This window comes from Ostrea edulis, chromosome 7, assembly GCF_947568905.1.
Source record: "Ostrea edulis chromosome 7, xbOstEdul1.1, whole genome shotgun sequence".
NCBI classification, from domain to species: Eukaryota; Metazoa; Mollusca; class Bivalvia; order Ostreida; family Ostreidae; genus Ostrea; species Ostrea edulis.
In genome coordinates this window covers 8976967-8991563 of record NC_079170.1, presented here as the reverse complement: position 1 = coordinate 8991563, position 14597 = coordinate 8976967, and the positions used below count along the sequence as shown (strand labels likewise).

Genomic DNA, 14597 nt, shown 5'->3' with positions numbered 1-14597 from the left:
GTCTTCATGATGATAATGACATGGGGAAATGAAACAGGAGGCCCGCAGGCATTATCTGTAAACTGAATACTATTTTAACAAGAGGCCCATGGGCCACATCGCTCACCTGAGTCACCATGGCTCATATCTAAAGATTTTTTCCAATATATTCGCATGTAAAACTTTTATCCCTATTGTGGCCCCACCTACTCCCAGGGACCATGATTTTTACAAACTTGAATCAGCAGTATGTCAGGAAGCTTTCATGTAAAGATTAACTTTTCTGGCACAGGGATTTTTCTTCAGCAGATTTTTAATGATTTTCCCTAGATATTTGTATGCAAAACTTTGATCCCCCACTATGGCCCCATCCTACCTGGAGGAGATATGATTTTAACAAACTTGAATCTACACTATGTCAAGAAGCTTTCATGTAAATATCAGCTTTGCTGACTTAGTGGTTCTTCAGAAGATTTTTAAAGATTTTCCCTACATATTTGCATGTAAAACCTTGATCCCCTATTGTGACCCCATCCAAACCCCGGGGGGAAATGATTTTAACAAACTTGAATCTGCACTATGTCAGGAAGCTTTCATGTAAATATCAATTATTCTGGCCTAGTGGTTCTTGAGAAGAGGATTTTTAAAAGACCCCACCCTCTTTTTGCATTTTTGTGATTATCTCCTCCCTGAAGAGAGCTTGGCCCTTCATTTGAACAAACTTGAAAGCCCTTCACCCAAGGATGCTTTTGGCCAAGTTTGGTTATAATTGTCCCAATGGTTCTGGAGAAGAAGTTGAAAATGTAAAAAGTTTACAGACAGACGGAAGACGGACAACAGGCGATCAGAAAAGCTCACTTGACCTTTCAGCTCAGGTGAGCTAATAAGTATCACTACTCCCAAGGGCTATGAAAACTTATTTGGTTCACAGGTTTCGACCTTAGATGGTCATCATCAGAAGCAACATTGTGCATCTTATTTCAAACTTGTACAGTTTTCTTTTGATGACTCAAAAATAAAGATTTGATCTTACCTGGAGTCTTCTCAATAGATTCATTGACTTCAACATGCATGTATTCTTCTACATCTGATTCAACTGAAAAGAAATAGTTTCAATAAAATCTCAATTGTTAGGTTACTCAAACAAGAGATCCAGGGGCCTTAACAGTCACCTGTAGATCATGTGCCAACATGCATATATTCATAGTAATTAAACTCGTCATAGTTTCTTCACAACTCATTGTCCAAGATTGGTGGAAAATGATAAATATCAAAACTTTATCCCAGGTCAATTAAAAATAAAACCCTATTTGTCTCTTCTTACCGGATCATCTAAACCTCTTCAACAAATCACAAACTTTCCAAACGATAGCCAGCCTAATATGCATGCTTTCCATAAAAGATTTTAACAAAACAAGCATTCTGAGAGTATTGCATGGCAATAAATAGTCCCCTACCGGTTGCAAAAATTAATGTACCACAACTATATTCAAAGTTCATTACGTAGGTTATGGTAAAAGGGAAAATTGGGGAACCCGGATAGGAATGGTTGGAAATGAACTACTATTCGAGTAGAGACTAGACCAGGAAAAAAGACATTTTCATAATTAGGATTAGGTCTTTAACCAAGTCAATAAACTGTGACATGTATGTGATCATGAAAAATTTAGCTATATTGTTGTATTACAGACCCTGAAGCGTGCTACTACACCTCCAGAGAGTTACTTTTCGTTCCGTGCAAACCGTTCACCATTCCGTGCAGACCCTTCAGCGTTTCGTGCAAACCGTTCACCGTTCCGTACAAGAATCGTTTCATACCATTCCGTGCAAATGATGTAGTAGTATGCTTCAGGGTCTGTACTATGCTAGAAGTCTTAATGAGTGTAGTATTTTTATCTATAGAGATAATTGAACTTGGATGTAAACTAACAATTCATGCTATTTTTCTAAGTCCAATAGGCATAACTAAATGGAAAACCAACGGACTGAGATGAAATTCAAACTTGATCTCTAACTTGTTATTGCAAAGCAATGTACCAAATATAAAATAAATATCTGCAAGCACAACCAAAACAAGAGGCCCATGGGCCACATCACTCACCTGAGTTACCTTGGCCCATATCTGAAGACTTTCCATATATATTTGCATGTAAAACCTTAGTCCCTATTATGGCCCAAACTACCCTTTGCAAACTTGAATCTACACTATGTCAGAAAGCTTTCATGTAAATGTCAACTTCTTTGGCCCAATGGTTCTTGAGAAGAACATTTTTAAAGCTTTTTCCTATATTTGTATGTATGTAAAACTTTGAACCCCCCCCCCCCCCCCCCCCCACTTGTGGCCCCATCCTACCCCCGGGTGCCATGATTTGAACAAACTTGAATCTGCACTATGTCAGAAAGTTTTCTGTAAATATTAGCTTTTCTGACTCAGTGGTTATTGAGAAAAAGATTTTAACTAAATATTTGTATGTAAAACTTTGATCCCCCTTGTGGCCCCGGGCATCCAACCCCCGGAGCCCATGATTTGAACAAACTTGAATCTGCATTATGTCAGGAAGCTTTCATGTAAATCTCAGCTTTTCTGGCTTAGTGGTTCTTGAGAAGAAGATTTTTAAAGTTTTTCCCTATATATTTGTATGTAAAACTTTGATCCCCCTTGTGGCCCCATCCTACCCCCGGGGGCCATGATTTGAACAAACTTGAATCTGCACTATGTCAGAAAGTTTTCATCCAAAAATCAGCTTTTCTGGCTCAGTGGTTCTTGAGAAGAAGATTTTAAAAGATTTTTCCTATATATTTGTATGTAAAACTTTGATACCCTATTGTGGCCCCATCTAACCCCCGGGGCCCATGATTTGAACAAACTTGAATCTGCATTATGTCAGGAAGCTTTCATGTAAATCTCAGCTTTTCTGGCTTAGTGGTTCTTGACAAGAAGATTTTTAAAGTTTTTCCCTATATATTTCTGTGCAAAACTTTGATCCCCCCTTGGGGCCCCATCCTATCCCCGGGGGCCATAATTTGAACAAACTTGAATCTGCACTATGTCAGAAAGTTTTCATGTAAAAATCAGCTTTTCTGACTCAGTGGTTCTTGAGAAGAAGATTTTTAAAGATTTTTCCTATACATTTGTATGTAAAACTTTGATCCCCTATTGTGGCCCCATCCAACCCCCGGGCCCATGATTTGAACAAACTTGAATCTGCATTATATCTGGAAGCTTTCATGTAAATCTCAGCTTTTCTGGCTTAGTGGTTCTTGTGAAGAAGATTTTTAAAGTTTTTCCCTATATATTTGTATGTAAAACTTTGATCCCCCCTTATGGCCCCTTCCTACCACCGGGGGCCATGATTTGAACAAATTTGAATCTGCAATATGTCAGGAAGCTTTCAGGTATATTTCAGCTCTTCTGGCCCAGTGGTTCTGGAGAAGAAGTCGAAAATGTGAAAAGTTTAACAGACAGACGGACGGACGGACGGACAGACAGACAGACAGACGACAGACAAAAAGCGATCAAGCTCACTTGAACCTTTGGTTCAGGTGAGCTAAAAAAAAAGGTGCGGAAAACTGGACTGATGGACAGACGGAGTGCAAACCTAAAGTCCCTTTCGACTTCGTCGGTAGGGGACTAAAAAATCTTGTTTCTACTGCAAGTAGAACATGTAATAGGTTCTTTAATGTCACAAACTCATTTTTCGCAACTATGTATGACCCTAAATACTCATCAAGCTATCAATAAGTGATATCAATTACTGTAACAATAGTTTCATGAAGTATTGGTGAATTCTTAATCTTACCTGGAGTCTTCTCAATAGATTCATTGACTTCAACATGCATGTATTCTTCTACATCTGATTCAACTGAAAAGAAATAGTTTCAATAAAATCTCAATTGTTAGGTTACTCAAACAAGAGATCCAGGGGCCTTAACAGTCACCTGTAGATCATGTGCCAACATGCATATATTCATAGTAATTAAACTCGTCATAGTTTCTTCACAACTCATTGTCCAAGATTGGTGGAAAATGATAAATATCAAAACTTTATCCCAGGTCAATTAAAAATAAAACCCTATTTGTCTCTTCTTACCGGATCATCTAAACCTCTTCAACAAATCACAAACTTTCCAAACGATAGCCAGCCTAATATGCATGCTTTCCATAAAAGATTTTAACAAAACAAGCATTCTGAGAGTATTGCATGGCAATAAATAGTCCCCTACCGGTTGCAAAAATTAATGTACCACAACTATATTCAAAGTTCATTACGTAGGTTATGGTAAAAGGGAAAATTGGGGAACCCGGATAGGAATGGTTGGAAATGAACTACTATTCGAGTAGAGACTAGACCAGGAAAAAAGACATTTTCATAATTAGGATTAGGTCTTTAACCAAGTCAATAAACTGTGACATGTATGTGATCATGAAAAATTTAGCTATATTGTTGTATTACAGACCCTGAAGCGTGCTACTACACCTCCAGAGAGTTACTTTTCGTTCCGTGCAAACCGTTCACCATTCCGTGCAGACCCTTCAGCGTTTCGTGCAAACCGTTCACCGTTCCGTACAAGAATCGTTTCATACCATTCCGTGCAAATGATGTAGTAGTATGCTTCAGGGTCTGTACTATGCTAGAAGTCTTAATGAGTGTAGTATTTTTATCTATAGAGATAATTGAACTTGGATGTAAACTAACAATTCATGCTATTTTTCTAAGTCCAATAGGCATAACTAAATGGAAAACCAACGGACTGAGATGAAATTCAAACTTGATCTCTAACTTGTTATTGCAAAGCAATGTACCAAATATAAAATAAATATCTGCAAGCACAACCAAAACAAGAGGCCCATGGGCCACATCACTCACCTGAGTTACCTTGGCCCATATCTGAAGACTTTCCATATATATTTGCATGTAAAACCTTAGTCCCTATTATGGCCCAAACTACCCTTTGCAAACTTGAATCTACACTATGTCAGAAAGCTTTCATGTAAATGTCAACTTCTTTGGCCCAATGGTTCTTGAGAAGAACATTTTTAAAGCTTTTTCCTATATTTGTATGTATGTAAAACTTTGAACCCCCCCCCCCCCCCCCCCCACTTGTGGCCCCATCCTACCCCCGGGTGCCATGATTTGAACAAACTTGAATCTGCACTATGTCAGAAAGTTTTCTGTAAATATTAGCTTTTCTGACTCAGTGGTTATTGAGAAAAAGATTTTAACTAAATATTTGTATGTAAAACTTTGATCCCCCTTGTGGCCCCGGGCATCCAACCCCCGGAGCCCATGATTTGAACAAACTTGAATCTGCATTATGTCAGGAAGCTTTCATGTAAATCTCAGCTTTTCTGGCTTAGTGGTTCTTGAGAAGAAGATTTTTAAAGTTTTTCCCTATATATTTGTATGTAAAACTTTGATCCCCCTTGTGGCCCCATCCTACCCCCGGGGGCCATGATTTGAACAAACTTGAATCTGCACTATGTCAGAAAGTTTTCATCCAAAAATCAGCTTTTCTGGCTCAGTGGTTCTTGAGAAGAAGATTTTAAAAGATTTTTCCTATATATTTGTATGTAAAACTTTGATACCCTATTGTGGCCCCATCTAACCCCCGGGGCCCATGATTTGAACAAACTTGAATCTGCATTATGTCAGGAAGCTTTCATGTAAATCTCAGCTTTTCTGGCTTAGTGGTTCTTGACAAGAAGATTTTTAAAGTTTTTCCCTATATATTTCTGTGCAAAACTTTGATCCCCCCTTGGGGCCCCATCCTATCCCCGGGGGCCATAATTTGAACAAACTTGAATCTGCACTATGTCAGAAAGTTTTCATGTAAAAATCAGCTTTTCTGACTCAGTGGTTCTTGAGAAGAAGATTTTTAAAGATTTTTCCTATACATTTGTATGTAAAACTTTGATCCCCTATTGTGGCCCCATCCAACCCCCGGGCCCATGATTTGAACAAACTTGAATCTGCATTATATCTGGAAGCTTTCATGTAAATCTCAGCTTTTCTGGCTTAGTGGTTCTTGTGAAGAAGATTTTTAAAGTTTTTCCCTATATATTTGTATGTAAAACTTTGATCCCCCCTTATGGCCCCTTCCTACCACCGGGGGCCATGATTTGAACAAATTTGAATCTGCAATATGTCAGGAAGCTTTCAGGTATATTTCAGCTCTTCTGGCCCAGTGGTTCTGGAGAAGAAGTCGAAAATGTGAAAAGTTTAACAGACAGACGGACGGACGGACGGACAGACAGACAGACAGACGACAGACAAAAAGCGATCAAGCTCACTTGAACCTTTGGTTCAGGTGAGCTAAAAAAAAAGGTGCGGAAAACTGGACTGATGGACAGACGGAGTGCAAACCTAAAGTCCCTTTCGACTTCGTCGGTAGGGGACTAAAAAATCTTGTTTCTACTGCAAGTAGAACATGTAATAGGTTCTTTAATGTCACAAACTCATTTTTCGCAACTATGTATGACCCTAAATACTCATCAAGCTATCAATAAGTGATATCAATTACTGTAACAATAGTTTCATGAAGTATTGGTGAATTCTTAATCTTACCTGGAGTCTTCTCAATAGATTCATTGACTTCAACATGCATGTATTCTTCTACATCTGATTCAACTGAAAAGAAATAGTTTCAATAAAATCTCAATTGTTAGGTTACTCAAACAAGAGATCCAGGGGCCTTAACAGTCACCTGTAGATCATGTGCCAACATGCATATATTCATAGTAATTAAACTTGTCATAGTTTCTTCACAATTCATTGTCCAAGATTGGTGAAAAATGATAAATATCAAAACTTTATCCCAGGTCAATTAAAAATAAAACCCTATTTGTCTCTTCTTACCGGATCATCTAAACCTCTTCAACAAATCACAAACTTTCCAAACGATAGCCAGCCTAATATGCATGCTTTCCATAAAAGATTTTAACAAAACAAGCATTCTGAGAGTATTGCATGGCAATAAATAGTCCCCTACCGGTTGCAAAAATTAATGTACCACAACTATATTCAAAGTTCATTACGTAGGTTATGGTAAAAGGGAAAATTGGGGAACCCGGATAGGAATGGTTGGAAATGAACTACTATTCGAGTAGAGACTAGACCAGGAAAAAAGACATTTTCATAATTAGGATTAGGTCTTTAACCAAGTCAATAAACTGTGACATGTATGTGATCATGAAAAATTTAGCTATATTGTTGTATTACAGACCCTGAAGCGTGCTACTACACCTCCAGAGAGTTACTTTTCGTTCCGTGCAAACCGTTCACCATTCCGTGCAGACCCTTCAGCGTTTCGTGCAAACCGTTCACCGTTCCGTACAAGAATCGTTTCATACCATTCTGTGCAAATGGTGTAGTAGTATGCTTCAGGGTCTGTACTATGCTAGAAGTCTTAATGAGTGTAGTATTTTTATCTATAGAGATAATTGAACTTGGATGTAAACTAACAATTCATGCTATTTTTCTAAGTCCAATAGGCATAACTAAATGGAAAACCAACGGACTGAGATGAAATTCAAACTTGATCTCTAACTTGTTATTGCAAAGTAATGTACCAAATATAAAATAAATATCTGCAAGCACAACCAAAACAAGAGGCCCATGGGCCACATCACTCACCTGAGTTACCTTGGCCCATATCTGAAGACTTTCCATATATATTTGCATGTAAAACCTTAGTCCCTATTATGGCCCAAACTACCCTTTGCAAACTTGAATCTACACTATGTCAGAAAGCTTTCATGTAAATGTCAACTTCTTTGGCCCAATGGTTCTTGAGAAGAACATTTTTAAAGCTTTTTCCTATATTTGTATGCATGTAAAACTTTGAACCCCCCCCCCCCCACTTGTGGCCCCATCCTACCCCCGGGGGCCATGATTTGAACAAACTTGAATCTGCACTATGTCAGAAAGTTTTCTTGTAAATATTAGCTTTTCTGACTCAGTGGTTATTGAGAAGAAGATTTTAACTATATATTTTTATGTAAAACTTTGATCCCCCTTGTGGCCCCATCCTACCCCTGGGGGCCATGATTTGAACAAACTTGAATCTGCACTGTCAGAAAGTTTTCATGTAAAAATCAGCTTTTCTGGCTCAGTGGTTATTGAGAAAAAGATTTTAACTAAATATTTGTATGTAAAACTTTGATCCCCCTTGTGGCCCCGGGCATCCAACCCCCGGAGCCCATGATTTGAACAAACTTGAATCTGCATTATGTCAGGAAGCTTTCATGTAAATCTCAGCTTTTCTGGCTTAGTGGTTCTTGACAAGAAGATTTTTAAAGTTTTTCCCTATATATTTGTATGCAAAACTTTGATCCCCCCTTGGGGCCCCATCCTATCCCCGGGGGCCATAATTTGAACAAACTTGAATCTGCACTATGTCAGAAAGTTTTCATGTAAAAATCAGCTTTTCTGACTCAGTGGTTCTTGAGAAGAAGATTTTTAAAGATTTTTCCTATACATTTGTATGTAAAACTTTGATCCCCTATTGTGGCCCCATCCAACCCCCGGGCCCATGATTTGAACAAACTTGAATCTGCATTATATCTGGAAGCTTTCATGTAAATCTCAGCTTTTCTGGCTTAGTGGTTCTTGTGAAGAAGATTTTTAAAGTTTTTCCCTATATATTTGTATGTAAAACTTTGATCCCCCTTGTGGCCCCTTCCTACCACCGGGGGCCATGATTTGAACAAACTTGAATCTGCAATATGTCAGGAAGCTTTCAGGTATATTTCAGCTCTTCTGGCCCAGTGGTTCTGGAGAAGAAGTCGAAAATGTGAAAAATTTAACAGACAGACGGACGGACGGACGGACGGATGGACAGACAGACAGACAGACGACAGACAAAAAGCGATCAAGCTCACTTGAACCTTTGGTTCAGGTGAGCTAAAAAAAAAGGTGCGGAAAACTGGACTGATGGACAGACGGAGTGCAAACCTAAAGTCCCTTTCGACTTCGTCGGTAGGGGACTAAAAAATCTTGTTTCTACTGCAAGTAGAACATGTAATAGGTTCTTTAATGTCACAAACTCATTTTTCGCAACTATGTATGACCCTAAATACTCATCAAGCTATCAATAAGTGATATCAATTACTGTAACAATAGTTTCATGAAGTATTGGTGAATTCTTAATCTTACCTGGAGTCTTCTCAATAGATTCATTGACTTCAACATGCATGTATTCTTCTACATCTGATTCAACTGAAAAGAAATAGTTTCAATAAAATCTCAATTGTTAGGTTACTCAAACAAGAGATCCAGGGGCCTTAACAGTCACCTGTAGATCATGTGCCAACATGCATATATTCATAGTAATTAAACTCGTCATAGTTTCTTCACAATTCATTGTCCAAGATTGGTGAAAAATGATAAATATCAAAACTTTATCCCAGGTCAATTAAAAATAAAACCCTATTTGTCTCTTCTTACCGGATCATCTAAACCTCTTCAACAAATCACAAACTTTCCAAACGATAGCCAGCCTAATATGCATGCTTTCCATAAAAGATTTTAACAAAACAAGCATTCTGAGAGTATTGCATGGCAATACAGTCCCCTACCGGTTGCAAAAATTAATGTACCACAACTATATTCAAAGTTCATTACGTAGGTTATGGTAAAAGGGAAAATTGGGGAACCCGGATAGGAATGGTTGGAAATGAACTACTATTCGAGTAGAGACTAGACCAGGAAAAAAGACAAATTCATAATTAGGATTAGGTCTTTAACCAAGTCAATAAACTGTAACATGTATGTGATCATGAAAAATTTAGCTATATTGTTGTATTACAGACCCTGAAGCGTGCTACTACACCTCCAGAGAGTTACTTTTCGTTCCGTGCAAACCGTTCACCATTCCGTGCAGACCCTTCAGCGTTTCGTGCAAACCGTTCACCGTTCCGTACAAGAATCGTTTCATACCATTCCGTGCAAATGGTGTAGTAGTATGCTTCAGGGTCTGTACTATGCTAGAAGTCTTAATGAGTGTAGTATTTTTATCTATAGAGATAATTGAACTTGGATGTAAACTAACAATTCATGCTATTTTTCTAAGTCCAATAGGCATAACTAAATGGAAAACCAACGGACTGAGATGAAATTCAAACTTGATCTCTAACTTGTTATTGCAAAGCAAAGACAGATGGAGTGCAAACCTAAAGTCCCTTTCGACTTCGTTGGTAGGGAACTAAAAAATCTTGTTTCTACTGCAAGTAGAACATGTAATAGGTTCTTTAATGTCACAAACTCATTTTTCGCAACTATGTATGACCCTAAATACTCATCAAGCTATCAATAAGTGATATCAATTACTGTAACAATAGTTTCATGAAGTATTGGTGAATTCTTAATCTTACCTGGAGTCTTCTCAATAGATTCATTGACTTCAACATGCATGTATTCTTCTACATCTGACTCAACTGAAAAGAAATAGTTTCAATAAAATCTCAATTGTTAGGTTACTCAAACAAGAGATCCAGGGGCCTTAACAGTCACCTGTAGATCATGTGCCAGCACGCATATATATTCATAATAATTAAACTTGTCATAGTTTCTTCATAATTCATTGTCCAAGATTGGTGAAAAATGTAAATATCAAAACTTTATCCCAGGTCAATCAAAAATAAAACCCTATTTGTCTCTTCTTACCGGATCATTTTAACCCCTTCAACAAATCAAAGAACTCCATACTATTTTCAATTGTTTTCCAAATATTTACAGATCCCATCTCTCTGAGAGATATCCATACTAATGAACAATAATAAAAAAACAAATTGTAGAAAACCTTAGAAAATCATGTTAATTTAGGGACACTTGAATGAAATATATAACTAGATGCTGTCATGAGACAGTAATACCCGCACATAAGTGTTTGCCTTTAAATATACTCTCCATCCAAATGGCGAATCTAGAGGGGAATCCGGGGATTGGCACCCCCCTCATACATGCCAACTTTTAAGAATTCCCATGGGGGAATTTGCGCGCGACGACCTAATTTTCAAAGCTCAAAATTCACGACATTTTACCATGAAAATAAATATTTGTCTTTTCAAATAAAATATCAATCTAATCATTGTACATGTATCATATATTAACACAACATCAAGTGTGTTTGACCATTAACTTTAACAAAACTATATTAAAACAACACTTTGAAAGATACACATGCACATAAATATTTTATTAAAATCATCTATTCAGCAAAATATCTTCTCCAACAACAAGTCACATACATATTATCAAATAATACTTAAAGTTGCATCCTTTTACACCATATACACATTGGCTGGTCTATATATCAAAATTTTAATTAAAGCACATGCATTTAGGTACGACTACAAAGGCGATCTTGGTTGTCTGTAAACATGGGCTTGCAGAGTCTGGTGGAACAATCTGCATTGCAACCAGAAAAGGAGTGATCTGCCCTGCTATGAAGTTTGCGAACACAACCTTTGCACCCATGACATCTGAAATAATTACCAGGAAAAAAACACATCAAAATATGTTTTTACTTGTAAATTAAGGCTACTTCAGTAGTACTCGCTAATATAAAATTCAGTACAGACTTGTGCGAATTACGCATAACAAAGTGAATTGAATACTACACTATATAATACATCGCTATAGACAGATAGATTCGGATAGCCTATATTATTATAGTTGGAAAAAAATATATTTGACGTACCTTATTGCATATTTTGGATGCTGTCAGCGAGAGGCAAAAATCAGGAATGTCCGAATTTGGTGGTGACACTATCATCGTTGTCATTCATGTTTGTGTAAAGGATATGTCAATTTGAAATCCGTCTTCCCGATTAATTACTATCAAAATATGCTTCGCACTGTCCAATAAGCACCCCGACACAGGCAGACCAGGTAAATTACACCACCCCAATACCATGCGACACAGGTAAACAGCAATGGCTGACTATTGTCCCGATTTCTGATTGGCCAGTTCAGAAATGACGCGGGATTTCAAATCCCGGTTGGAAATAGGGGTTTGTTGTCGTAAAATGGGAGATAATTTTAGAAAATCGGGATTTCGGGGTATTTTGGCAATCCCGATCAGGATATCGGGATTTGCCTTTTCAACTGCTTCAAATCGGGAGAATCCCACACAAATCGGGAAAGTTGGCATATATGCCCCCTCCCTTTCTGTGGGACATCTTTGTAGTTTTTAAAAAAATATATATGATACTGCTAATATTTGTAGGCAATCGTTTTTAATGTACAAGTTAAATAAAAGATTAACTAGCACTGGATGATACAACTAGCACTGGATGATACACGTATATTTATTTTTATCAATTCTTTTTTTTTTCTTTTTTATTTCTGGAACATCCCCCCCCCCCCCCCCCCCCCCCCCCCCCCCCCCCCTAATCGCTGAATCCTATAATGTTTAACTAGCAAAGAATTTAAGCCACAGTGTGATTTGGCTACGTCATTGCATCCTCAGTTCCAAAAGGGGATGGAGAAGTTGACTCAGTAATTTGACAACTACACCTAACGCTATTAAAACAAAGTACTGTACGTATTTAAAGCCAAACCTCAATATACCAAATCCTCAAAACACAACTGAATTCATTGTTTAAACTTACATTTTCACTACATACGGTTTCAACTGCTTACCAGAGAGAGAGAGAGAGAGAGAGATATGTCAATAAATGGAACTTCTTTACCATTTCAAAAGAAAGAAATTGCCATTGTCAATAAAAGCGATGGGGCTTATATTACTTCGCATTGGGATGGTTATAAAGGGCAAGTGACTGTAATCGCAAATGAAAGTTCCAAGCAGAAACAACACATAAGACATGGGCGGATCCAGAAGGGGGGAGGGTCCAGGGCGTCCTGACCCCCCTCCCCTTTGGAGAACCAAACAAATTAAGAATTATTCAATTTTAACGAGACTTTGAGTCCAAATGATATGAAAAGTAGATACTTACATGTATATGTACTACTAATTGCTTCATTCAAATTTATCAACATCAGTATAATTATCATTTAATTCTAGGATAAATAAGACGACATACTGATAAAATATTTACGATATTTTCGTCAGATGCAAGTATCGCTTTTAAAAAGAATTCTTAAAAAGTATATGTAACATAAAAAAATTTGTTTAAGAAATAGAGAATTTGAAAGTGAAAAGGAAGTGCCAGGAAATGTTCAGAATGCAGAACAGAATGCAAGAGTTGCACCATATACCCTACAGCTTCTGGGGGCCTAGGCTGCCCCCAGCCTACTGGGAGTAACCCTCTCTCTCTCTGTCTCTCTCTCTCTCTCTCTCTCATTTCTTTGCGATATTAGACATAGATAGCGATATTAGACATAGATAGCGGATGGATGTTGTGAAAAGTATCTAAAAGATCAAGTGCTGAACCCACTCCCCCCCCCCCCCCCCCCCACTTAAAAAATTCCTGCATCTGTTTCTGTAAGATCTACTTCACAAGCTCATATTACAGAGATAGAATGATACCCAATTGGTATCCAGGTTTTCTGCAATTCCTTGTAGTTACTTCAGTGTGTATTTTTTTATGACAAGTTTAATTTTTAGAGAATTACATGCTCAAACAAATGTGATAAAAGTTGATGATCAGCTTATCGTCATATGCTGTTCCACCCCCACCCCCCTCTAAATATATAGATCTATGATCATTTGACCCGGCATGACTTTTTAGTGAGCAAACTATTTACGAAGGTAATGTGACCAGGGTTAAATACTAGATGATTTAAAGAGAAGAAATAATGGAGTTTGAATGATATCAATGTTGTTTATTTGTGTTTGAATGCATGATGATGCTCATTGTACATCGATAAAGTGGCTTTTTTATAGGATCCGAAACAGTGACATGTGAGAGAGTTGGTTGGCGGGGATTTCTACTTTTACTTTTGAGGATGCAGTAAACGGACGACAGGAGGGGAAGCTGCGCATTTCCTCGTTGGATGATTTGTGTACATGTGTGGACGTGGATGTCATTTCAGTGAGTTCACTTGGATTTAAGAGGCTGAGCAAAGGCACAAAGAAAATGTTTCCTGAGTATAGAGTCTGAACAAAGGATATTGCATCATTCCTGATCAGGCAAGTCTAGCTTATTCATTTATTTTATTTTATTTATCATTTTTTCCCCCCTTTTTTTTTTTGAATAATTTTTTATTCATTTATTGGTTTACAATATTACAGAAGGGGAAATGTACATGTGTAACTCTTTCTGTGTATGTGTATTTGTTTTAATTTGGGGGGGGGGGGGGGGGTATTATCAGTTTGTGTAGAGTGTCGATTTTGTATATTGCTTAAAGATCAGTACCAGTGCCCTAATGCAGGCTGTCCAGCACCCTTGGACAAAAAATAAGGGCAAATTTTAGGGGTAAAATTTTAAAAAATTAGGGCTAAAATTAGGAATTTTTAACCAAATTGCGGAAGTTTTAATTATTTAAAAGGACTTACCTTGTCAAATTTGACAATAAAGAAACTCACATGACACACAAATAAGATGTAAGTACAGGAAGGGCGTATTCCAGTGTTCCATGATCTCAGCTATTATTGGCTATAACCTAAAATCTCAACTCTTTATCACAAAGTCACAACCAATAAACAAGCTTGAC

General features: G+C 37.6%; 1 protein-coding gene across 3 annotated transcripts in view; it reads right to left on the bottom strand.

The window, feature by feature from the left end:
• LOC125672892 (uncharacterized) overlaps nt 1–14597 on the bottom strand; it is a 117198-nt gene that overhangs the window by 60223 nt on the left and 42378 nt on the right. For 2 of the 3 annotated variants that reach the window (XM_056143220.1, XM_056143221.1), the window contains exons 8-11: nt 9135–9197; nt 6546–6608; nt 3780–3842; nt 1013–1075 (exon numbers count right to left, since the gene is read on the bottom strand). In XM_056143220.1, coding sequence (XP_055999195.1) covers nt 1013–1075; nt 3780–3842; nt 6546–6608; nt 9135–9197 — 252 coding nt within the window. The remainder of the gene's footprint in view (nt 1–1012; nt 1076–3779; nt 3843–6545; nt 6609–9134; nt 9198–14597) is intronic. The other variant, XM_056143219.1, reaches the window with a different exon arrangement.